This window comes from Meriones unguiculatus, chromosome 17 (assembly GCF_030254825.1).
Source record: "Meriones unguiculatus strain TT.TT164.6M chromosome 17, Bangor_MerUng_6.1, whole genome shotgun sequence".
Lineage (NCBI taxonomy): Eukaryota > Metazoa > Chordata > Mammalia > Rodentia > Muridae > Meriones > Meriones unguiculatus.
This window is the reverse complement of record NC_083364.1, coordinates 51499122-51525947: the sequence shown is the minus strand read 5'-3', so window position 1 is coordinate 51525947 and position 26826 is coordinate 51499122. Positions and strand designations below refer to the sequence as shown.

At 37.5% G+C, this 26826-nt stretch overlaps 1 protein-coding gene across 1 annotated transcript in view; it reads right to left on the bottom strand.

Annotated features, from left to right (window-relative positions):
- Positions 1-26826, bottom strand: part of Myh15 (myosin heavy chain 15) — a 111040-nt gene that overhangs the window by 46750 nt on the left and 37464 nt on the right. Inside the window, exons 17-24 of the mRNA XM_060370501.1 lie at positions 24421-24482; positions 21915-22002; positions 19674-19791; positions 18730-18853; positions 16276-16412; positions 10214-10469; positions 4078-4320; positions 2977-3153 (exon numbers count right to left, since the gene is read on the bottom strand). Of these exons, the coding sequence (XP_060226484.1) occupies positions 2977-3153; positions 4078-4320; positions 10214-10469; positions 16276-16412; positions 18730-18853; positions 19674-19791; positions 21915-22002; positions 24421-24482 (1205 nt within the window). The remainder of the gene's footprint in view (positions 1-2976; positions 3154-4077; positions 4321-10213; positions 10470-16275; positions 16413-18729; positions 18854-19673; positions 19792-21914; positions 22003-24420; positions 24483-26826) is intronic.

Sequence of the window (26826 nt, the reverse complement as noted above, 5' to 3'; positions counted from 1 at the left end):
TTCAGAAAAAAATAAAAAAAATTCTATAAATTATGCATAGAAGTATTTTAGGATCCAAAACAGGGATCAGCAGGTAATGTCAGCTGAGACGAGTCTGAAGACCTGAGTTTGATCCTCAGGATCCATGAGCTAGAAGGAAAAACTCAACTCTCATAAGTTACAATCTGACCTGTACATGTGCACCATGCTGGAATGTACACCACCACACACTACAACCAAATAAATCAATCAGTAAACATATGTTTGTTTGTGACAGGGATTCTCTGTGTAGCCTTGGCTGTCCTGGACCCCCTTTGTAGACCAGGCTGGCCTCGAACTGATATTGATCCACCTGCCTCTGCCTCCCCGAGTGCTGGGATTGCAGGTGTGTGCCACTGTGCCTGGCTATTAAACATAATTTTTAAGTTTAAAGAGTTAAATAAAAATTACACACATCAGTAAGTTACAAAAACAAAGAGAAATCAAAGATGGATGAACATTCTACAGATTATAAATGATAAGCTCTTTCCTAACATGGTAACCAATAGTGAGTGGCCAATTTGCCCATTTGATTGCTTCTTGGGAAAGGTAGCTCACTTCTTCACCTGGAAGCTCATGTCCTGGGTTGATATGTCTTATTTAATCATAGGTACTTCTTCAAAAGACTTCAGCATCAATCAGTCTCTGGGTAAGCATCCATGAATATTCACAACCTACCTGGGACTCATAGAGCATGATGCTTTGCTCTTACCCCTTTATGCTTCCCCTTTATACTTCTAGCCCATAACAATTGTTATATTCTAATGTTCTACAGAACTACTCAGATATAGCTCTCTTTGGGTTCATGTTGATAACAGTGATAGAGAATTTGGTTTAGTGGGAAGCTAAGAAACAGGTAAAATATTACTTTTGTTTGTTGGTCAGTTTCAATGATTTTTCATAACTACTAAAATATATGAAATTTAAATTCTGTACAGAGGGTTGTTTCTTGAAGGTAGGTGTTTTTTAAAAAGCTATACTATAGAGCAACAGTAATAAAAGATGCATGGCACTGGCACAGAAACAGACTGGTGGGGCAATGGAACCAAATTGAAGACTCAGAAATAAACCCACACACCTATGGATAGGTCATTTTTGACAAAGAAGCCAAAACCACACAATGGAAAAAAGATAGTATCTTCAACAAATGTGCTGGTCTAACTGGATGTCTACAGGTAGAAAAAATGCAAATAGATCCATATTTATCATCCTGCACTAAACTAAAGTCCAAGTGGATCAAAGACCTCAACATAAAACCAGACACACTAAATCTGTTAGAAGAAAAAGTAGGAAGAGCCTAGAACTCATTGGCACAGGAGACAACTTCCTGAACAGAACACCAACAGCTCAGGCTCTAAGATCAATGATTAATAAATGGGACCTCATGAAACTAAAAAGCTTCTGTAAAGCAAAGGACACTGTCAACAGATCAAAACAACAGCCTACAGACTGGGAAAAGGTCTTTACCAACCCTATAGCCGGCAGAGGTTAACATACAGAATATATAAAGGACTCAAAAAATTAAACACCAACAAATAAATTATCCAATTAAAATTATATACAGAGCTAAACTGAGAATTCTTAAAAAAGGAATATCGAATGGTGGAGAAACACTTAAAGAAATGCTCAACATTCTTAGTCATCAGAGAAATGCAAAATAAAATGACTCTGAGATTCCATCTTACACCATCAGAATGGCTAAGATCAACAATTCAAGTGACAACACATGCTGGAGAGGTTGTGGAGAAAGGGGACCCCTCCTCCAGTGCTGGTGAGAATGTAAACTTGTACAACCACTTTGGAAATTAGTCTGGCACTTTCTCAGACAATTAGGAATAGTGCCACCTCAAGACCCAACTATACCACCCCTAGGTATATATCCAAAAGATCCTCAAGTATACAAGAAGGACATTTGCTCAACCATGTTCATAGTAGCTTTATTTGTAGTAGCCAGAAGCTGGAAATAACCCAGATGTCTCTCAGCTGAAGAATGGATACAGAAATTGTAATACACAATGGAATTATACTCAGCAATTAAAAACAAGGAAATCATGAAATTTGCAGGCAAATGGATGGAACTAGAAAAGATCCTTAGTGAGATAACCCAGAAACAGAAAGACATGCACGGTATATATTCATTTATACACAGATATTAGCCATATAATATAGAATAACCATACTACAAAACAGACCTAAAGAAGCTAAATAGCAAGGGAGACTCTAGGGAGGATGCTTACTTCTCATTCAGAAGGGAAAACAGGATAGATACCAGAAGTGGTAGAAGAGAGGGAACAGGATTGAAACCTACCATAAATGTCCTTTAAAAGACACCACCCAGCAGGGGATCAAAACAGATGCTGAGACTCAGGGCCAGACTTTGGGCAGAGCACAGGGAGTCTTATGGAAGAAGAGGAGGAAAGAAGGACCCGAAGTGGACAGGAGCTCCACAAGGATCAAAAAAGCCAAAAAAATTCTGGGCCCAGGGGTAGCCTGCAGAGATTGATGCACCAACCAAGAACCATGCATGGAGAAGATCTAGACCCCCTGCTCAGGTCAGTCTCCATGTGGATTCCCCAGTAAGAGAGAAGAGCAGTCTCTAACATGAACTCAGTTGCCTGTTCTTTGGTCACTTCCCCCTGGTGGGATGGCCTTGCCAGGCTACAGAGGAAGAGGATGCAGGCAGTTCTGATGAGACTTGATAGGTTAGGGTCAGATGGTAGGTAAGAAGGACTCACCCTTCCAGTGGACTAGAGGAGGAGGCTGGGGGAAAGAGGGAGGGAGGGGGCTATAATTGGAATATGAAGTAAATGAATTATAAAAAATAAAAATTAAGAAAGTTCACTGTGTTACTGGATTTTCATGGAACTCTTAGGATAAATTAACTAAGCAAAAATTAGAGATATATGTGTATGAAGACAGACTGCCAGCCAGCCAGCCAGCCAGCCCACTGCTGCTCACCGCATCAACTTGCTGGCCCAGCTTCAGATTGGCTTTGCTCATGTTGCTGAGTTTCTCCTCCTCTGTGTGAAGATGCTCCTGAGTCTGCTGCTGGGCCTCCTGAGCAGCCTTCACTGCTCTGGTAAGTTTGCTGACTTCCTCATTGAGAGAGTGCACCTCCTCAGTCAGGTTCCTGACCTGTAGGAAGACCGTATTAACTCTGTCACTAGAAAGTTGGTATAGTACCAAGGACATCTCTCTTTCATAGTTCAAAATATTCAGGAGATATCTAATGTCATCAAGAGCCAAATCTCTAAATTTATTTTTTCCCTTACACACACAAAAAATGGGTCCTTCATTCACCATGGTCAGGACATAGACTATCTGATCACTAAGCTCCAATGTGTAAACTATTTTCAGAGCTCATTACAGTACAATAACAAATCATTAGTGGTAATTTAAACTTCTGTTGAGAATCTAAGGGAACCTGTGATATCACATCATGCCTCAGTGTCCACACAGTGTAGCAGCCTGAGAAGGGTTCCAGCACACAGCACAGGTGAAGGTAGAAGTTTCCTATCTGTCCCATTGGGAAGCAACACAAAACTGCCAAGCACGGCTTCATCTTGGAGATTAGCCGCTTGTCAAAGGTCTCATTCAGACTCCCCACCAGTCAATCCACAGATAAGCACACAAATTAAAGCCCACAACTAAAGCAAAAAGCCAAAGTCTTTAACTGGAATTAAGGAGATGGCTTCAAGGCCACACTCAGAATCATTGCTAAAGCTGGGGATTTAGAAATATCCCAAATTATCTTTTAGCAAAGGGTATCATTTTCATTCTCATTCCAAAAGAACTGCTCAGAGGCCCGATGAAACCATTTTGTTCTATTAGATTCTAGGTGCAATAATAATTCATTTGGTACACTAAAGGGGTCTCACGTAGTCAAACAGGAAATCTGAGTAGGAACAATACAGTTCATCAGGGCCTTTACTTTTGCTGGTTCTGGTTCCCATCGCTATAAATTTGCAGACAGTTGTGTTAATAAATAGAGCACTTCTGGTACCCAAGAATCAAGTCTTCCTAATAGTTGATTGTTACGCATTACTCTGTTGGAAGCACCTTGTGTTCTGCGGCACATTTCTCCTTCTCTGACTTCGCCAACATTGTTTCCAAGTCATAGATTTCCTTCTTCAACTCAGAACATTCATCTTCCAGTTTCCTCCCCTGGGCAGTCAGCTCAGAATTTATCTCCTCTTCTTCCTCCACATGCCCAGAGAGTTCCTTGACTCTGGCCTCTAGCTGCATCTTGGATTTAATCAACGACTCACACTGCTCTTCAGAATTTGCCAGGGTCTCTTGTTTCTGCCATAAGGATGAGGAGAAAATTGCTGCCAAAAACTGGAAGTAATTTATCAGCTGGGCAACAATGCTGCTTAACTCATAGTGAAGAGATAATTTCCTGCCCAGGACTTTTACTTACCTTTCATAGGTAGCTGAAATAACATTTCCACATTTCTAACCCTGTTGTTGAAAAGTGAAGATGTGGCCCATGCTTGGAAGAGCCTTCCATAGTTCAAGCCCATTTAGTAGATTAAATGACCTCTTCTAAGGCACTTAACAGAGAATTAGCATGCTTCCAAAAGCAAATAATGTGCTATATAGATCAAAGCACCTAGAAGAACTGCTGTGGGCACATAGACTGACAACTGCCTAGAGTATTATCTAAGAATATATCAGAATATTATCTTAGAATATATATATCTTTTTAATATTAATTTTTATTTTTAATATTAATCACAGGTTATTTACTTTGTATCCCAGCCATAGGCCCCTCCATCATTCCCTCCCAACCCCACCCTCCTTCCCTCATCTCTTCCCTGCCCTTTTCCAAGTCCACTGATAGGGGAGGTCTTCCTCCCCTTTCATTTGACCCTAGCTTATCAGGTATCTTCAGGACTGGCTACAATGTCCTCCTTTGTGGCCTAGCAAGGCTGTTCCTCCCTCTGGGGGTGGGAAGAGAAAATATACATATCTAACAGAGAATATTATTCTGTTCTCATACAATATAATATTTATAACGTCGTTACAAATGCCCTGATGTATTTGTTTAGTGTATATTTCTATAAACTCAGCTAAGCAATACATTTTTATGCAAAGGCTAGATTTAGAACTCATAAATTTATTTACAAGACATTAACCTTAACTATTAATTCCAACTTAAATTTTGTTTCAATAATTCTGTCAGCAGCAAATTCCACAAGTTATACACATAGAACATAAGTCCTGCTTATTTTTTACCCTCTTAAATGTACTGTCTCCAACTATCACTGTTTCCCATTATCTTTATGTTGTATATCAAGTAAAGATGAAGAGGCTGCTGGAAAGTTCTATGGATACTCTTAGGGGGAGAAAAGTCACCAACAGTCTTGCCCAGCTCTGACCATAAACAGCTATAATAGTGACTGGTCTGGAAATCTATACCCAAAATGGTACAATTGTGGCACAAATGTTATGAGAATAACCAACCAGTTTCTGGTTTGATTTAAAGCCACCAGATGGAACCCACACCTGGTACCATTAACTAGACCAAAAACCTGTTGCTAGCCAGATCATGGACTCTGTAGGAAAGCCTAGTAATATTACTATTTTGCTAAATGGATGTAGTAATAAACTGGCTCCTTAAGTTCTTATCTATATACCCATAAATTAGTGCCTCCCTCAACCTTCATCAGAGAAACTTCTTTCAGTAGATTTTGGTTAACACAGAAACCTACAACTGGTCAACATTCAGAGAATAACAGACTGGAGTGCTCAGCTATAAATGAGCCATCTATATCACACCCCTCCAAGGCCCAGGGATCATCATGGAAGAGAGGGAGGAAAGATGGTAAGACTTAGGGGGAGTAGACATCTGGAAAATAACAGTATTGCTGGATGTGACAACACAGTCCCACACATGAACTCACACTAACTGGGACTACATGCACAAGTATTAAACATGATCAAGCTTGCCAAACTCTCAGCAAGCACCGTGGAGGGGCTCATAAAGTCACAACCACAACTGAAGGATTAATGGCAACTGAGTTACAGATAATCAGTTTTCTTCATGGATGCAGACCTGAAAGGCTACTGTGAACCAGGATATGGTCACCCACCCATGCACATACATAGAGGGAGAGCATGCAAGGAAGACTGAAGCAGGGAGGGGAAAGCGATGCTCGTATAGGGAAGGAATTGGATGGGAAGAAATGGGACAATGGATTTGATTCAAACACATTATAAGTATGCATAAATTTAAAATATGTTTTTAAATAAAGAAGCTCTTTCCTGCAGGTCACCTTTTATGACTTCAAAACCCTCTAATTTATCTTCTTTTCATCCAAAATTAAAGACTCTGCTTGTTGAGAAAGTTCTCACATGGTGTGGCTCTTATTACACCACAACTTCACATACATATTACTGTAGTTTGGATCTTGTTTGTCTCACGAAGGCTTAAGCCATGGATGAAATTATTGGGAGGTATCACAGCTAGCATCATCTGTCAACACAAACCTAAAATCATGTGGGGGGGAAAAAAAAGCTCAGTTGAAGAATTGCCTTCATCAGATTGGCCTGTGGCAATAACTGTTTTTATTGACTGTTGCTCATGTGAGATGGCTCAGACCACTCTGAGCAGTGCCACTTTGGGAAGGTGGGCCTGAAAAGGAGCCTAGGGGAATAAGAGTTGAGTCAGTGGCTAGGAGCACCTGTTGCTCTTGCAGAGGACCCACGTTCAATTCCCGGAACCCACATGACAGCTCAAAACTGGCTATAACTCCAGTACCAGGAGATCCAATGCCTTCATCTGTCTTTCATGTGCACCAGGCATGCGTGCAGGGCACATATATATGTGTAGGTAAAACACTCATAAAATCTAAAATTATTTTAGATGGGGTCCTGCTGTAGTGGACCCCATCATGTTTTTTGAAGAAAGGATTATGGAAGAATTTTGGAGAATTCAAAAGCCAAAAAGGTTTTTGAGTACTCAGAACAAGAAAAAAAACTTGACTCCCCCAAGTTGCTTTTGGTTGGTGATTTTCATAGCAATAGAGATGCAAACTAGGTAGGAGATAGTAGATAGAACTTCAGGTAGAGTCTAATGAAAGACTCTTAAGTCACTGAAGCCATTCCCCTGAAGGTAAATGATAAGCCCCATTTCTTCCCCTGTCTTTTGCTTCACTTGAGTTCCTTGACACTTTCCTCCAAACCCTCACTAGAAACACAAAAGCTATGGGTCTCCTGAGCATTGACTAGAACTGTGAGCTAAAATAAACTTTTTCTATTTATAAATATTATCTCAGTTATTTCATTATAGCGAAAGTAAACCACTATTATTTTTCATTTTTCATCTTCAGACCTCACTATGCATCCTAACTGAAATGACAGTTTGGCAAGTTTATTATCTCTCTATTTAAAGCACTAAAGTTGTGTCAGTTAAGATAAAAACCAGCATAAAGATAAAAATCTAGGTTTCTGAATTCTGTGTAACTCCTGTCTGAACAACTACAGCTAAACAAATAGGGCTCAAGAGGCACAAATGGAGAAAGATAAAATAGTAACTCTAAAAGTTTGTTGAAGAATCAAAACATTAGGCCAATTTAGAAAAAAAAAAAAAAGGACACTTGGAAAAAGTCAAATTGGATCAGAGAATCTTCCAGTGTTTGGGAAATACTGAGAACACCTTTCTGCTCTTCCCACCTCAGGCTGGCACGCCCAACAGCTGCTTTCTATCACTCGTTCAGCGTGTGAACAAGCCCTAGACTTTTCAACTAACACTGAAGAAGGAGGGTGGTCAACTGACCATTACTGGTCCCTTCCCTAAACATGTCAACGTTTATAGCAGTATAAAAGTACAGAGAGTTTTTCTTCTGTGCATATTCTTTCCCGTGGAACCATTGTAAATTGGTAAATGGTTCACTTAATTCTGCTATAATGTGAGTAAGTAACAGATTTAAAACAAATCCTTGTCCTTTTTACCATTTTGTCGATCTGTACTTTTTAAAAATAAATGATGATACAATATTGCATAGACTTCTCAACACATATTTACAGTTACAACATGACCTCATATCAGACTTCATGCTATTTCTCTGGAATTTGCTTCCGTATGTCTTCAAGGCCACCCACAATGGCCTTTAAAAGGTCCCTCAACTTTTTGCTTACTATTCCCTTGCACAAGTTGAGCTCTTTTATCTCTCAAATTTCCCCAGGTTTCACAGACCATTCTCTACCTCCAAGACAGGAACTGAAAGTCCTAGCTACCTGAGTGCTAGGACTGCCTCATTCTCCTACTGTCTTTCCCTGAGGCAAAGAACTTTATCCCCTCTGGAACTATAAGCCAAAATGAACCTTTTCTCCCCAAAATTGCTCTTGGTCAGAGGTATTCTATTACAGCAGCAACAACAACAACAAAGTAACTAATACAACAGGTCTCTTCTAAAGCTGTTACAAAAGGTGATTTTCTTTTACTTGACAGTATGGATCCTCAAGCAGATTTGGAATGGAAACCAGGGATTCCTAGTTTTAACAAGCACGGCTGGCATACACTAAACTTCTAGAATAACGGTTCTGCTAGATACATTTCAGAAATGTCAGGTTTGGTACAAAGTGTTATTTGTGATATACCGCATTGAGTACACCTGCAAATAACATCCCAAAACAAAATAATAAATTGTCTCTTTCTGAAAGTGATAATTTATATTTGTTTTCAGTGAGTTTTTTTGTTTTTGTTTTTAGTAGATTTAAGTAGCAAGAATGACAAAACAAACTTAAATAATTGTATTTGGACCCAGCATTATCTGGCCTAGCACTGTGCTTTGCAAAGAGTTTAATAAAAAATAAAATTGCATGCTTGCCCTTGAGGGTATTTGAGGCCACAGCAATTCAGGGGACTATAGAGAAGGAATGTGAGAGGGAATTGGAAATGGTATATGGGCATCAGATTGAAATGAAGACTGATGAGCTGGAGTGGGAATTTAGAATCTAAAATGTACATGTTACAGGAGCTGAAGGAACCTCAGAATGAAAATAGCATGGCTTCTTTAAAATAGTAGCTCTTAGCTCTGGCAAAATCAAGATCATAAATTCAGGTTGTGTGTTTTTTAGGTTTACATATTCTCTAATTAATCAAAATATCTAAGAGTAAGACTGTAAGCATCTTTTCTTCATTTACTATTTACAGATGTAAATAGTAAATGTTTGTTCTAATACCAAGGTTGAGAAAAGATCGTTAAAGAACGCAACTAATTAATGCCTTGGACTATAGAAGAGGAATCAGGAAGACAAAAATTCAAGAAATATGTGTTGTATTATACAGAAAAAAAAACCTGTGGATATCTGTCAAGCTTCTGTGGGACCCACTAAAATCCTATCTGCTAATCAGTCATGGTCAGTTAAGACCAGAGCTTTAGTCCAGGTGTGGTGGCTTGGTTCTATAATCCCTGGACCCAAGAGGTTGACATAGAAGGACTGCCATGAGTTCAAGGCCAGGTTGTGCTACAGAGTAAGTTTCAAGCCAACTTGGTCTCAAAACCAAGACCTAGATCTTCCTGGCCTCACGATAGCTTATGATGATATTACACACTAAACACCCACTGGTAATTTGTCTTTTCTTCATCTCCTTTTCCTTCTTTTTGTCTTTCATGTATATGTGTGTGTAGTAGGCACCTATGTATATATGCATATGTGTGTGGAACTCAGAAATTGATATAGGGGTCTTCCTGGATGCTTCTCTACTTTATCAATTAAGGCAATGTCTCTCAGTTTAACGCAGAGATTATGAACAAACTAAACTAACTAGCTGGTTTGCCCCAGGGATCTCCAGTCTCACTGCCCAGAATGCTGCCATTACTGGTGGCCACTCCACTTGGGCTTCTTTTCATAGGGAGTGGGTATGTAATCCCCTGTCCTCACACGAGCAGTAGCACTACTGAGCATCTCCCTAGCCCAGGTTTATGTCTTTTTCTAAGACATCCTGACATTAGGGTTACTCCATTTTGATACAAATTTCCATTTTACATGTTTCCAGGGTCTTTGTTTAATGAACATTTACAGTATTAGAAAGAGCTAGTGCATGTTCCTTTTATTTTTCTCAGGTCAGCGATGGTCTATGGAACTGGATATCACAATAGCAACAAAGAGCAATAACCATACCTTAGACCTAAAAATTAGTTAGATTCCAAGCTAGCTATCAAGAAAGGGTGGTGACAGCACTCACGGCCTGCAGCTGAAGAAGGAGCTGATTCCTTTCTTGGACAAGAGAGACTTGCTTGGTCTTCAGTTCCTCCCTCTGAGATTCTGAAGTCTCCAAAGCTTTTTGTAGGTGTGCACACTCTTTTTTCAGCCCAGCTATCACCTCTCCAACCCCTAGAGACTTAGCAAGGGGCTTGATCTTGAAGAAGAGCCCCATCCAAGGCCAGTTCTTCACAGCCATGAATGCTCTTATGTTCCCTTGGATCAAAACAAGTGCTTCCCTAAAATATGAGTGAAAAAATAGAAAGAAGTCAAGACAGATTATGAAAAAATAATAAAAGGAAAGAATGGCAATGCAATTATAAATAACATAGAAAAAGTCACAAATGGCCCCAAAGAATCATAAAGGGTTATAAAAGACTGCTATGAAAATTATAAACCAAAAATGCTTACTCTAGAAAAACTGTATTTATTTCTAGACACATATTCAACAAAGCTAGGTTGTAGGCACTTCTACTGGGTGAGGATACAGAGACTCCTGCATCTTCCTCTCTCTTTCCATAGTGTGAACAGCACCTTTATGATAAGCCACGTATCATGATTTACAACCTAGCTTCATGACCTGAGACAACAAAGCTAATTGTGGACTGAAGCATCTGAAACTGTGTGCTAGAATAAATCTTTCCTCTTTATAATTTAATTAACTCAAGTATTTTGTCACAGCTAATGAAAAATTCATGGCACTGCCAGAAATGCAGCCCAACATAAAGGGAATCTGTTAAATTCCTGAAAAGGGATTCAAAATAATTATTCTAGGGAATGTCAGTGAGAAACAGGAGAATTTAGAAAAATTAAGAAAATAATTTGTGAACTGAATGAGAATTTTTACAGAGAGAAGGAAGTCACCAAAAAGATGTATTGGAACTGAAGAATTTAATCAGTCAAACAAAAATTAAAACTGATTAGCTTCAGCAACAGACTAAGCCCAAGAGAGGGAAACAGAGGACAGGTCTTTTGAAACAAGACCATCCTTTATTTCCTTAAAACAATGAAAAAGAAAAGAAAGCTTAAGAAATCTATGACATGTCACTAAGTAAAGAATAGGTAGATCCAGAAATCTTTAAGGACCAAGGAAACTCAATGAGATAAGGTGCGCTCACAGCAGCTCAGAAAGCACAGGGTGAAGTGGAGAGACCCTTCGGTGCCATGGATACTATAAATCTGTAAAATACATGATTTTACAACCAGAAGATTGTAAACTTTTGCAGCTTAGAAGTTTGCAAATGTTTTCAAAACTTAAGATTGCAAAACATCCTAGAAACAAATAGTTTCTACCCTGCATAACTAGGGTTTCCATGGCAAACTTGGATTTTTTTTAATCTAGTCTCAAGGGTTTTGACATCACAATAGGGACAAAGGGCATAACTATATACTGTACCCAATAGAACGAGCAGAAGGATTTAAGACTATAATTCTACTTTCACCACAAATGAATGTAGCCTCTGACAAAGTAGTTTACCTTCAAAAGTGTAGATGGGATGAAAATTGGTCCTTGTAATACAGAACATAATTAAGACTGAATTTGAGGTTACTCTCCCTGATATATAAAAATAATTGAATTTTAACAAATACAATCAGCACATTTACATAGTTATATTAATGAAGCAAGGAAAGGAGAAATTAAAACAATCCCATTTATAACTATCATAAAATAAATTACCTAGCAATAAACAAAACATGGAGGTAAAAGTTTCTGTACACAGAAAATTAAAGTATTGATGAAATGAACTGTGGAAGATCCAAAAATATGGAGAAAATTCCATGCTTATAAATTGAAAAAATATTATAGTATAATGTTTGTTTGGGGATTTACAGTCCATTATAATGGAAAGTATGGAAGCAGGAGCATGAGGTGGGTAGGTGGTCAAATTTTCTTTGTAGGCAAGAAGTAGAGGGTGTAGGGCTTCAGCCCCTACGGTGTTGTTACTAACATTCAGGTGGTTCCCTTCTCTATTGAACTGATATAAACATACATATGTGCCTGTATATATTATATATGTTATATGTAATGTGATATATACATATATGGAATCCAGACTGTTTCTGAATTCCTGATCCTCCTATCTCTATTTCCCAAGTACTGGAATTATAGGCATGCAACACCATGCCTCGTTAAATATAGTTGATCTTAAATGTTCTCAACATACACAAAATATAGCTATATAAGGTGATATAGTAATTAGCCTGATTGCAGCAATCATTGCACAAAGTGCATATATATGAAAACATCGGATTGTATACCATAAACATGTAATTTTGCCAATTAAACTTCAAGAACATTGGAAAAAAGAAAAAATACATTGAAAACAAATTGAAGGAAAGCACAAAAATGAGATTTATGAAGTTGAGAGGGAAAATGGAATAAAAGTTATCATATTGATTCACCAAAAAAAAAAAAAGTAAATATAGATGTAGCATAAAGGACAGAAGTGAAGGCAAAATAAATAATACTAGGAATACTAGTGAGGAATTAATGAGGATTATTTTGGGGGAATACAATAACACACATAGTAAATACTTAACAATTATAATTGACTAATACATAATACAAACCAATAATCTATAACATTACATAATTATTTATTTGGTAAAGAATTTGTAAACTGATTCAAGAAGAAAAATGTAATATGTCAACACAATAAAAATTATGAAATCCATCAAAATCCATCAAATTCCCATTATTTTATAGGCAAATATACCAAATAGTCAATGACTAGATAATTTTAATAAAACGTTTCATATGGAAAAGGAAAACATTCTCTAATTCTTTTACAAAGTTAGAGTAATATTTGTCTACAACTAGATAGCACAATAAAAATTAAATAAAATTATAGGCCAGCCAATTTATTTTTTAAATCTTATTGTAACATTATTACAAAATGCATTAGTGACAATCACAGTAAGTTAAGTATTTTAAAGATCTATTTAACATTTTTGTAAATGAATTTAGAAAGACCATATATTAAAAGATACAGGTAGAAAATTTAGTCAGATCCTTATTTTTTAAAAATACTTTATAAAAATGGAATAAATTAGGAATACTCTCTAAACAATATATCAAAAACTTTAAGCTACAGAAAATATCATTCTTTAATTGCAAATGATAGCTTTCGCCAATGTCAAAACTACATCAAAGTCTAAAGTACGACATATGCATGAACGTATACAGCAAGAACAATCTCGTGGACTACTGGTGAGTAATAAAGCAGAAGACAATATCCTGCAAAGTCAAAATTGTGTGGAACCTAAAACCCAGAGAATAGCCATCTATGTCTATGCTTTATCAATAACTTAGAGAATGGAATATTATAGGTTATATCATCTTCAAGAAATTCTCGCGTGTAAGAATGGGGTAAATATACCACTAGAAAACAACAACATGCTGGAATGGCACATGGTATTTTAAATAGTTCAAATATAATTTACCTGGAACAGAAGTACACAGTGACATATTTAAGCAATGGACTACTGTACAGCAACTACAATCAAGGATCTCGATTCAACAACAGTGATACACTTTAAAGAAGGCTTCTACTCACTGATGAAAAACTTCATAAAATATTATTTCATGAAGTAAGCATGAGAAACTATGCAGATATATAAGGATTTCTATATATCACCTAGGACTATACAGAGAAACCCTGTCTCAGAAAAAAAAAATCTGTATACATAGCAAAGAATGAAAACATACTTTTACATGAAGTATTTATTTATAAATGTGACAGAAAACAATAAACAGTTCAGGATCTGGAGAAAAATAAATTTACAACAAGAGGGAAAGTATACAAGGACTTCAATGATGTCAGTTTGTAATTTTTAAATTGTCATCAATTACATAAAAAGTTAAGAATTAATATTTTGATAGTGGTGCCATAAGAATGCTCTTTATTATCTATATTTATGAATTTTATATAATTTAAAATAATTTTTGATAAATTATTTAGAAACAATAATTTTAATGACCCCAGTTTAGAAATAAAGATTGGCAGCTTAGCCTCCATGTGGATCTCTGAGTGAGGGGATCAAGAGCTGCCTCTATCATGAACTCAGTTGACTAGTCTTTGATCACTGGGCCCTGGTGATGCAGCCTTGCCAGGTCATGAAGGAAGAAGATCCAGGCAGTCCTGATGAGACTTAACAAGCTATGGACAGATGGCAATAGAGGAGAACTCCCCCTTTTAGCGTATTAGGAGAAGAGGAGGAAAGGAAGAGGGACGGAGGGTAGGACTGAGGGAGTTGAAGGAGGGGGCTTCAATAGGGATATATAATGAATAAATTGTGAAGAAAAAATATTTAAAATTTAAAAAATAAAGTAAATATGAAGAAATTTAAAACTTTACATGTATACAACTGGAACCAGGTGTGGCATTACACATTGGCAATCCCAGCATTCTTAAGTGATTGCGATAAGCAATCACTGGTGTTCAAGGCCAACCTGGTCTACACAGTAAGGTCTAGGCCAGCCAGGACTACATAATACCCTCTCTCAAACAACAAGGAAAAACAAACAAACTGAACCCAGAAGACATGTTTCTTTTTTTTAATTTTTTTCTTCAAAATTTATTCATTATATATCCCGATTGAAGCCCCCTCCTCAACTTCCCCTTTCCCACCCTCCATCTCTCTTCCCCTCCTCACCTTCCCCTAGTCCACTGAAAGGGTGAATTCTCCTCTATTGCCACCTGCCCATAGCTTGTTAAGTCTCATCAGGACTGCTTGAATTCGAAGACATGTTTCTTGCCAACTAAACTCCCATGCTACACTGATGGCTATCAGAGAGTCACAGAAGATCCTCAGGAGTTGTCTCATTAATAATTTTTATGGTCTTGAACATCTTTAGACAAAAAAAAAATAACAAAATGTCAATCAAGCAACTTATGCCAAGCCTTGTGGGTTTCCCTCAAGAATTAAACCACAGTAATAAAAAATTAGTACCGATACAGAATTTCTTGTTCATGGTTTCTTTAATTAAATATTTTATTACCTTGCTTTCCATGGTTCTACTAAAAATTTAGAAAAAATACTGATACCAAATTGTCCAAATATAGTTATACATGTTCCTGTAAAACATAACTGAAATGAAACAAGAGTATTATAATCATATCACTAAGATCCATAGTTGCTGAGCCAATGAAAGTAACAGTGACATACACAGACACACACAGTCTCTCTCTCTCTCTCTCTCCCTCTCTCTGTCTCTGTTTCTGGATCTCTCTCTCTCTCTGTCTCTCTGTCTCTCTCTCTCACACACACAGACACGCACACACACACACACACACACACACGCAGACCCACAGAGTGACTCCACCTCCACAAGGTTGTTTTGACAATATGTGTGTCAACCTTGTAAACATATTTTTCATTAAACTATAATTCCATCACTTATCACCTTTTTCCTCCCTCCAACCCCTATCCTGCCCTCTCACTCTCGCAAGCTGGTTGTCTCTTTTTCTTTGATTATTGCTTTTACATATATATATGCACAAGTACATAAATACAGCATGCTGAGTCCACTTGTATACATACAATTTTAATGCTGACTGCTTTGTTTTGAACACCAAATTAAGGGGCCTATCCATAGGAGAGACTGATTTTCACTCTCTCAACAATCATTAGTTGCCTGTTGTTCTTTATCAGGGTGGGACCCCAGGAGATTTCACCCCATCCATGTCAACATGTTTAATCTTGTTTAGGTGTGTGTCAGTCTTTTCAGGTGTGCTACTGGCCTAGCTGTGAAACACGTCGTGTTCCAAGGTCCATAATTCTAAACTCTAAACTCTAAACTCCTCCCAAAGGGAAAGAGGAGAAAAACAGAAATAATATCTGGATTATGATCATACTTCATTGGGAAGACAGGCAGCCCCTTTATACTCTCATTTAGTGTACAGAGAGTAAAACATTTTCAAGACTGAAAGTAAGCAGGCTAGGCTCTGTACCAGAGTCTATTACAAGGCACTGAAATAAAGTCATATTGATTGAGGTATGCATTGCTCTGGTAGTGGGAGAGCAGCACAAAAAAGTTAATACCTTTCTTCTAGAATCTTCTGGAATGTAACTCGCATCAGCTTTCCTCGTGCTCTGGCTTGGAACAAAGTGAAGACTTTAGATAGTTTCTCATCTCTTCTTTCTTCTAACTGGTCCAGAATTCTAGCCTTAAAAAACACCTAAAGGGAGGAAGTCAGATACACTTTCACTCATTAGATGACTTCAGCAATCTTTTAAATGACGCCATGAACAAATGAAGTAGTCTATGGGACAACTTTATCAATCCTCTGGCTTTGTACATGTTTTATTCATTGTATAAAATTTGCATCCCACAGAATCTAATTTTCTAACTTCAGAGGTTATAAAAGACATTTTATATTGGACATATTGCCAACCTGATCATTTCTTCTGACTTCCCCTTGATTAATAATAACATTTAAAGAACATGATGTAAGTTTTAAAGTGGGCTCAGGTACACAGCAAACCAAAAGACTTTCAGGGCCCACAATTATCTTTGTGAAGGACAAAGCAAGAAACATTCCTGGGTATGGTGAGTCATAAACATTTCTGGGTATGGGCATGTGTTTGATCTTCTAAATATAAAATGATTTTAGTTTTTTGGTTATAGTATTTGTTATTTTCAATGTTTTTATTTGAAATAAAATTACATGCTTTCTCCCCTCCCTTTCCTTCCAGCCAACCCCTTTGAATCCTTTCCATGTTCTCCTCCAAAATGATAACGTATTTTCTTTTATAATCTCTCTCTTTCTGTATGTGTGTCTGTGTATCACATATATAAATACAACCACTGAGTCCATATTTCTTGTTTGTATGTATATTGCTTCAAAGACCTGAATCTACATTGGGCAATCAATAATGGGGCTTGTACCTAGGACAGCTGAATTTTCCTTCTGGCAGTCATTAGTTGCCTGTGTTTCTTTGGCTAGGAGTAGGATCCCATGAAATTATCCCTTCTATGTTAACATGTCCACTGATATTACGATTTCCAGGGAATGGAACCCTAATGTTCTTCAATAGATGAGTGAATAATGAAAGTGTGGTACATATTTCCAATGGAATACTATTTTTTTGTAAAGAAAAATAAAATCTTGATATCAGTAGGTAAATGGGTGGCGCTAGAGAAGTTCATACTGAGTGAGGTAACGCACACCCAGAAAGACAAAGGCTGCATGTTCTCTCTCACCTGAGGTTCTTAACTTCCATATTCTCCGATGTGAGTTTACAACATGAAATAATCACAGAACCCAGGAACGAATAAAGGGATCCTGGAAATAGGTTGGAGAGGAATAGCTGGATACTGGCAGTGATTTTTAAATAGCCTATATGGTTGCTGCACCACACTGTACTGACCCCAGTTCTAAAGGATGCTTCGTTCTGCACATGAGAGACTTCGCATTTCTCAGTCACTAAGAAGCAAGGTGAGGTGGGTAGCTACCTACAATGCAAATTTCTTAGATGACCTCATGTGGTCCTTGTTAAAGTCACCTCGAACAATTGTGAAAAGTAAATCTCTGCTTAAAATATGTCCAGTTGTCAATGAGTCCCACACGCTTTCTTTCACCAGTCTATAATGAAACCCTCCTTAATGTAGGTGACTTAGGATTCTCATGTGAGCTTTAACCCTGATGACTGGAATAAAGCAAAAATAATGAGCTATCAGGAAGAAACCACAAGTGATAAACACTGATTCCTAGGTACCCAAAATATAAGCAACATTCATAAAACTGTACTACAGTGGTAGGTTTGGCTACATAGAGGCCAAGGCAGAAAGTTGATGAGGCAAACTCAGGAAGGATGGAGAGACAGAAAGTAGCCAGACAAATCTTCACCCCTTTCCCACTTGCCTTTAAAATTTTATTCTTACACGGATGTCATTAGGAACAACATGATATTGACTACCATATAAGATCAAGCCTATTAGCTGGAAATTTCCAAAAATATGTGGGTTTCTTGAGTAATGTAGAATTTGCATAATCACATTTAAGTAATGTGGTTTGGGTTTAGAATTGATTTTTAATTACTAAATTACTCAAATAATAATTATTTTCCAGTGCAGCACACTACATAAAACACTTCACACAGGCAAGCAGTTATCTCTGGAAACCTGACTCACATTCTCTTACTCGGTTTTCTAGCGCAGAAAGGTCAATTCAGTATTTTATATTACTGACACAAATTTGGCTAGATAATTAGTTATACAAATTTATTTGCAAGATGAAGTGTAGCCCAGTGAGAGAGCACTTGCCTAGAATGTGCAAGGCTCTATATTTACCCCTCAACACTAAAATAAATAATGTAAACTAAATCTAGACTTTTTAAAGTACCAATGGATTTTCTTTCTCAAGCAGAATTGAAGTTTTCTCTGCAAAATTGCCTCTGTTTTTACTATTTCTGGTCACAAATTTACCAATATTTTTAAATGCACACCCTCCCCCCACTTCCCTCCAAATGCATTCTTTGACATTTCTGAGTTACCTTGGTGATTCCACATTGGTATTGGGAATGGTCTATCTCCAGGAAGACAAGTAGTTCTTCAGTTACTTTTTTGCTGCTCATAAACTTACTCTTTGAAATGATCCTTGGGTTTAAAATGCAGTACCTAGTTTAAAATGGAACCAGGGGATCATGTGACTCAATGAGTACCCCAAAAAGGTATACTTTGAAAAATATCTCTCTCTTTTCAATCCACTCAGCCATAACAAAACTCTTGGTAGCAATTAGTGAAGATACTATCAGTAATCTGTCCATGGGTCAGTTTATATTTTCTACAGTGTTATGGTATAAACTTAATTTGACTGGGGGAAGAGGGACCTTAGAAGACGGAGGAAAGGGTGTGTAAGTATCTCTATTATGTAAACAGGGGAACTAAACGTTGAATTGACTTTTGAAAAAGCTTTTCACCCTGGTGATGAATTGCAGGCATGTGCCTTTCACCTTCTAGAAAGGTGTTCTAGCACATTTTATTAAAATTGTCTACATAAACTTGATAATCTTCACTTTTCAAATTTAGGGCATAGAAAGCAAAGATGTCTCCACTGCCTCCTAAGACCTACACACTACTGGCATCCTTCTTTTCTCAGTTGCTAAAAAAGCAACAGCGTGGTTGTGTGGCAACTACCACTAAGCACGTACACTTCAGAGATGCCCTTCAGGCTGTCCATCCTCTTTTCATATATGTGTCTTCTCTATGTGGGTCTAATATCCACTAATAGAGATTTAGGGGGACCACAGCTACATATATATTGAAATTAAGAACAAATAACAAGGAACTTTGTCAGCATATATCTCAGCACCACAAAAACACACCAATTTATAGAGTGGAGTGCACCAAGCAAATAGACAATGCAGGCATAAATACTCAACACAGAGGAAACAAATCAGACTGCTTCAGACTTTCAGGAGGAAATATGTATATCTACCTTTGCTTAAAGTCATCATATAGCATCCGACTTGGAAACCCTTCACAGCAAACCCTAATCCCTTCCAAGACACCATTACAACGCAGCTGCTGGAGAACCAAGAAAGGGTCCAATAAACCTGAAAGAGAAGGACACACTGACTCCACATCTCAGACATCTGTCATACCAGATAGTATCTGCATTGTTGAACCTTGGATTTAAAAGAACGTTTGACTACAGTGCGCTGCACAGGAGTGTTCACAGGAGTTCACCGACTCCTACCCTGACCACTTAAAGTACCTGTTCTACTAACAAAGAATCTACAGATATGATTTACTTAGAATTATTTTTAATGTAGAACAGGTCTATATATAAGACTTTATAGGCAAATTCTCTAGGAAAATTAAAAAGATTTCAAATGCCGCTATTTGTAAATGGTTGATTATATATATATAATGCATGCCAACTAAAAGCAGTCAGGGAGGGTGATCAGAGTACAAATTTGAGGTGCCATTTCCAGTAGGAGAAGGCATAAAGTACAAGAGGGGTGAGTAAAAAGAAAGGGGAAGGTGGGCCAACCATACTATGGTTTGCATTTATGCCTAGAATGGATTTGGCCACAACCAGGCCTTCTCCTCCCCACCCCCTATTAGGTTGCCAGTGTCTACATTTAGTATGAACATTCTTCTATCACCACTTTGTTCAACAAAAGCAGCCTTTCTATAGCTGTCAGCTGGAATCTCTGGTAGAAGATTTTGAAATGACATCCAAGGAGCCAGTGTATCTGACCTTCATCAAGTACTCTGGACAAAGCCAAAGGCCATTCCTTTCACAAAGGTCTGCTACATCTCTATGTCTCAGATCACAGATGTAAGCTAAACTGGATGTCTGTGCTCCAATCCTCTTATGGACAGGACCAGAACTTTTATATCGGGTGGGAAGGGGGGGGGTAGAAGCTTCTGATGCTTCAAGATCAAACCCACCAATCCCCTTTATTACATATGAAGGAGTGTTGTAAAGCATGAAGCTTTTGTTGAAAACTTGCTGAAATTCTCATTGATTTAATAGAAATCATCTAATTTTCTAACAGCAGCATTGCTCCAAAACTGAGAGGCAGCTGCCTGCATTCTTTGCTAGACTGAAGCAGGACACTTAGATGCACTCAGAAGCCCAGCAGACCGTTAGGAATGTAACTCAAATATGGCATCTTTGCCTAACACGTGTGGAAGCTTTGTGTTATTCTAATCCTAGTACCACATATGAGCACATACACACACACACACACACACACACACACAAATAAAAGAAAAAACTTATAAGGAATAATGAACACAAATGAACTTGTAATGTTGAAATGTCTCCATTATAAAAATTCCACTAACAACATTATTTGACATCACAGTCTCCCTAATTAGATGCTAGTCTGTCAAAATTAGATTCTTAATTGCAGTAGATTAATATAAAAATACAAGAAGTGCAGATACACACAGATCATAGTTAGCACTACTAGCATATAAATTCTAAGTGTGTTTGATGCTCCAAAGACACAGTGCTTGTCATAGAGGTTCCTTTAAGCTCCTCAAACTTAAGCTCTAAGAATATTATTATTTCAGAGCTTCATCTGGAAAGCATTGAATTGTGATCTAAGGAATGTGATCCAGATAGTTAAGTTTGACAAGCCTGTTTCAAGAATTACAAATGAGAAAAGCGCCTCCGTTCACTCATTACCATCCTACCACCATCAATTCACTGAAAAGGCATCTACTGGACGCAGTAAGTAAGTAAGTAGGACGCAGTAAGTAAGTAAGTAAATAGGTATATTCAGGAAGATAGTGTTGGAAAGACTGATCACTAGAGAAAATGCTTAACATTTTCTGAAATGATCTTCATGATCAGTTTACATTACCAAGACCAAATACTATTCTTGTGCTAAAATATCGTCTTGGTTGATTATTCACTACCTTTTAAAACAGTTTCTCTTTCTCATGAATCGAATAGGAGCACATCTCCATTTTAATCTAAAATTCAAAGACCAATTTAATTTGGAGCATACTTTGGGAAATCTTTTGTTATGACCACCTGCAACAGAATTCCAAGCAGCCTAGAAGAGGGTCCACAGCTCTTGCATTTCAGTCCCTTTCATTCTCTATGTGAAAATCTACCCATATATAAATGAAATAGTAGATAATTCTTTCAAGTGCATTCAACAGCTGAACTAAAATATATTCTCTACTGTGAATTGTAAAGATGTCTAGTTTTTACCTGGTATTTTGTTCTTATTGGGATTTATACATCTCACAAAATGAGGTGCTGTTGATTTCAAATCTGTCATCAATTTATTTATGTTCTCCTAAAATAAAAGCCATAATAAACACAAAATCATTTTGCAAGCTGCAAAAGAACTCCAGAAAGTCTAAATCTGTCAGTTGAATCAGATATCCAACATGAACAACCAACAGAGAGGCAATGAATTCAACATTATTACATGCTTACCAAACACATTATTTCTTTCCTATGGCAAGTCAATACTTACCTGACATAGTTCCATTGTGAATCATTTCCACCTGCTTTGAATCTGAATGCAGTACCTTTTTTTTCATCATTCACATGAAATATTTATTGTTCTTTTTTTAATTTTTTATTTAACTTTTATTAATTACACTTTATTCATTTTGTATCCCCCCATAAGCTCCTCCCTCCTCCCCTCCCGGTCCCCCCCTTTCCCTCTCCCACTTTCTGCATTTATGCCCCTCCCCAAGTCCACTGATAGGGGAGGTCCTCCTCTCCTTCTTTCTGATCTTAGTCTATCAGTTCTCATCAGAAGTGGCTGCATTGTCAGGGTTCTAGGTTATCTCCATGAATAGTCCTTGGTTGGAGTATGAGTCTCTGGGAAGTTCCCTGTACCTTTTGAAGCTAAGCAAAAAGATTTCTTTTTTTAACTTTATTTATTTATTTATTTTTATTCTTATTAGTTACATTTTATTAACTCTGTATCCTAGCTGTATCTGCTCCCTCATTCTCTCCCAAGCCCTCCCTCCCTTCCCCTTTCCAAGTCCACTGATTGGGGAAGACATCCTCCCCATTCATCTGATCCTGTTTTATCAGGTATCTTCAGAACTGACTACAAAGTCTTTCTCTGTGGCCCAGCAGGACTGCTCCTCCCTTGGGAGGTGGGGGGGGTCAAAGAGACTGCCCTTGAGTTCCTGTCAGAAATAGTCCCTATTCCCCTTACTATGGGAAACCAGTTGGTTACTGAGTTACCACGGGCTTCAACCGTGCAGAGGTTCTAGGTTATATCCATACATGGTCCTTGGTTGAGTGTCAGTCTCAGAAAAGACCTCTGTGCCCATATATATTTGGTCCTTGTGGAGCTCCTATCCTTTCCACATCATACAAACTCCCCCTTCTTTCATGTTTCCCTGCACTCTGCCGAAGGTTTGGTTATGAGTCTTAGTATCTGCTTTGATACACTGCTAGGTAGAGTCTCTCAGAGGCCCTCTGTGGTAGGCTCCTATCCTGTTACTTGTTTTCTCCTATGTCCAATGCACCTCCCATTTGTCCTTCTAAGTGAGGATTGATCATCTTACCCCGGGTCCTCTTTCTTGTTTATCTTCTTTAGGTGTATAGATTACATTATGTTTATCATATCTTATAGGACTGTATGAGTGAGTATATTCCATGTATGTTTTTCTCCTTCTGGGATAGCTCACTCAGAATGATCTTTTCTAGATCCCACCATTTGCTGACAGAGGGCTGATATCCACCATATACAAAGAAGTTAAAAAGCAATAAATCAAGTAATCCAATTAAAAAATGGGGTACGGAGCTAAATATAGAATAAATATATATAGAAATAAATATAGAGGAATATAGAATGGCAGAGAAACACTTAAAGAAATGCTCATCCTCATTAGCCATCAGGGAAATGCAAATCAAAACGACCCTGAGATATCACCTTACACCCATCAGAATGGCTAAGATGAATAACTCTAGTGACAACACATGCTGGAGAGGTTGTGGAGAAAGGGGAACCCTCCTCCATTGCTGGTGGGAATGTAAACTGGTACAACCACTTTGGAAGTCAATCTGGCGCTTTCTCAGACAATTAGGAATAGTGCCCTCAAGACCCGGCTATACCACTCCTAGGCATATACCCAAAATTTGCTCAAGTACACAACAAGGACATTTGCTCAACCATGTTTGTAGCAGCTTTATTTGTAATGGCCAGAACCTGGAAACAACACAGATGTCCCTCAAAGGAGGAATGGATACAGAAATTGTGGTATTTTTACACAATGGAATACTACTCAGCAATCAAAAACAAGGAAATAATGAAATTTGTAGGCAAATGGTTGGATCTAGAAAAGATCATTCTGCGTGAGCTATCCCAGAAGGAGAAAGATTTCTTTAAAAAAAATCATTTCTCCAGTTTTCTATTCTGAAATCCTTTATTTAAGGTCAGATTCTTCAGAATCACTGTCTTCGATTGTTTGAAACATTTAAGAGTGAAGAAACCAGGAGTGAGAAAGGGAAGAAAACCCATGATGCTGATACAGCCCCAGGTTTGATTCTGCTCACTGAGTAGGAACAGAGTTGGTCCTCTCTTGAGGCAGAATTTGATCCCCAGAACCCACATAGTTGTATGAGAGAACCGAGTTCATAAATCTGTTCTCTGACCTCCACATGTGTGCTATGGAAGGAATGCTCACATACATCATGCATACACACAAAATAATAATAATTAATTAATTTAAAATATGTAAGTTACTTTATGCAGAGATGTAATCAGCTGGAATGACGTTCCTTTCTTGCGTGTCTTCTCACCAAACTCTGTAGTTTAAAAGCAAAGGAAGAAAACAATTTAAAAACTCCTTTACCCAAAATATGTAATGTTATCATAGTGTTGAGAAAAACAAATTCATCCATGTTTTTAAAACATAATAGTAGATACCAAAAAAACTATGAGAATATCTACATCCTTCACAAAATGCCTTTGTTGCTTCTCCCTAAAGAAATAATCAGAAAGCTATATAAAGGTACTCACTCAAGCATTATCTAGTCATTATGGGAAATTTTGAGCAAAAGAGAAATTAAGAAATGTCCACTAAGACACATTAAAATATGAATAAATATACATACAGCAGAATGCTCCAAGCTTTAAAATGATTGTGTCGATCTTATAACAAATACAGAAACACTTTCAGTTTTATTTCAAGAGAAGTTACAAAATGTCTATTTTGAATATTATTATCCTTATTGGTTTTAAGCATAGTTAGGTTATAAATGACTGCAAATAAAATATCTTGGGAGACCTGCAAACCAACACGCTATAAGTATTTTCCTACTGTGTGATAAGATAGGCCCTTTTATGTTGATCTTTTTTAGTTTCCCGACATTGGTTGATTATGGCAACACTCATGTGCTTTCAAGGTTTATTAAAAAGGCAAATCTATTCCCCGTTCCTTATTACTGATGCAAAAAATCTACACTATGTTAAAATATATTGGAAACAGCTCTGTATAACTAACTCACTCAGATGTAAAACTGCAGAAAGGACAAAAGCCACAGGCAATCCGGAGACTGCAGGAAACCAGTTAATACATAAAATTAAAACACATATTTTCTGAACCCTACTGGTAGCCGTGCAGAGACACAAGTCATGAAATTTAATCATGAATGTCCTTTGGGAGGCTCGGGTCCTCTAAGTGGGCCACATAATTTCTGTGCACTTCTTTTTTTTTTTAATTTGGTATGGGACTACTATTACTTGACATTACATTTTAAAACTATAACTTTCATCTAAAATGCAACAATTTGTCAGGAGAAAGTATGGCTATTGTGGACAATTTAATATGATGATGTTAGAATTTTAGAAGAATTCTCTTTTCCCTTCCGTACTTCCCTTCTTGACGCAAAGAAGAGAAAGACTTCAAATTTCTCCCAATAATCTTGCCATCCTCTATCTCTGATTGTTTCATGTACGGTCATGTACCCAACTAAGAACTGTATGCTATACTGTCACTACCTCACCAACTTAGAGGCACCACAGAAGATCCAGACAAAAGGTACAAACAGTACTGTGTGCCAGTCATCCTGGTTTCTTAGGAGACTGAGGCAGAAGCCGCTTGCAGCCAGCCATCGTCAAGACACAATCTTTCAAAATAGCAGAGTAGAATCAGGCAACTGTACTTCCCCCCAAATTATCAAAATTAAAAACAACCACTTTCATTTCTTTATCTCTCCTTGTCAAGTCCAGATTATGCCAGACATGCTCCTTAATTACATTATCAGACACTGAAGAATCTAGTAAATGCTAAATTCTTCATCTTCTTCTTGACCATGATAATCAGGAAGCCTAAATCAGGATAAGAAAGACCAGGAGGTAATGGTAAGGTGGGTATAAAATGATAGAAAGGTGAGAATGTTAGGAGGTGAGAGCTCATGCCTGCTGAAAGAAGAGCTGGTGCATCCCATCCCATGTGTGCTGAGGGAACCTGACCTTGCCAGACTAAATATCTACCAAAAGTTCCCATTTTGCAAAGAAAAGGAACATCCATAGACATGGGGGGAAATAATTTGATTTTTCAACCTGTGTGAACAAAAGAGAGATGATAGGTAGATAGATAGATAGATAGATAGATAGATAGATACTTACATACATACATACATACATACATACATACACAGACAGATAAATACATACATACATACACATATACATACAAGCATACATAAACTTTGGCCCAAAGCTGCGTTAAGACATCTTCAATTTACCTCAAATGTTTCTCTGTATGGTGTAATCTATCAGTTAATAAGAAAGCAAACTATGAGCAACCATGAGCAAGTTGCCAGGTCCTAGACAAACAGTCTGCCAACTATTCAAACCGTGTTCACATAAGATAAATGCAAGCCATGATCAACAAGGCTGTCTCAATTATTTCTAGTTTTATGCATCATTTTTTTTGCCTCTTATATTTTCTTGTTGCAGGTTGTTGAAATATGAGCCAGGTTGTTCTGTTTTGTTTTTAGACTGCCAATTAATTTAGAATTGCAAATAAAGCCAATTAAGATTTGGAAAACTAGATTGGTCTTTTGATATATTTTTGATGATTATTATTCTCCCCAAAACATTCATCAAACTATATTGTCAGTTTTCTCTTTGTAGGTAAGTCTA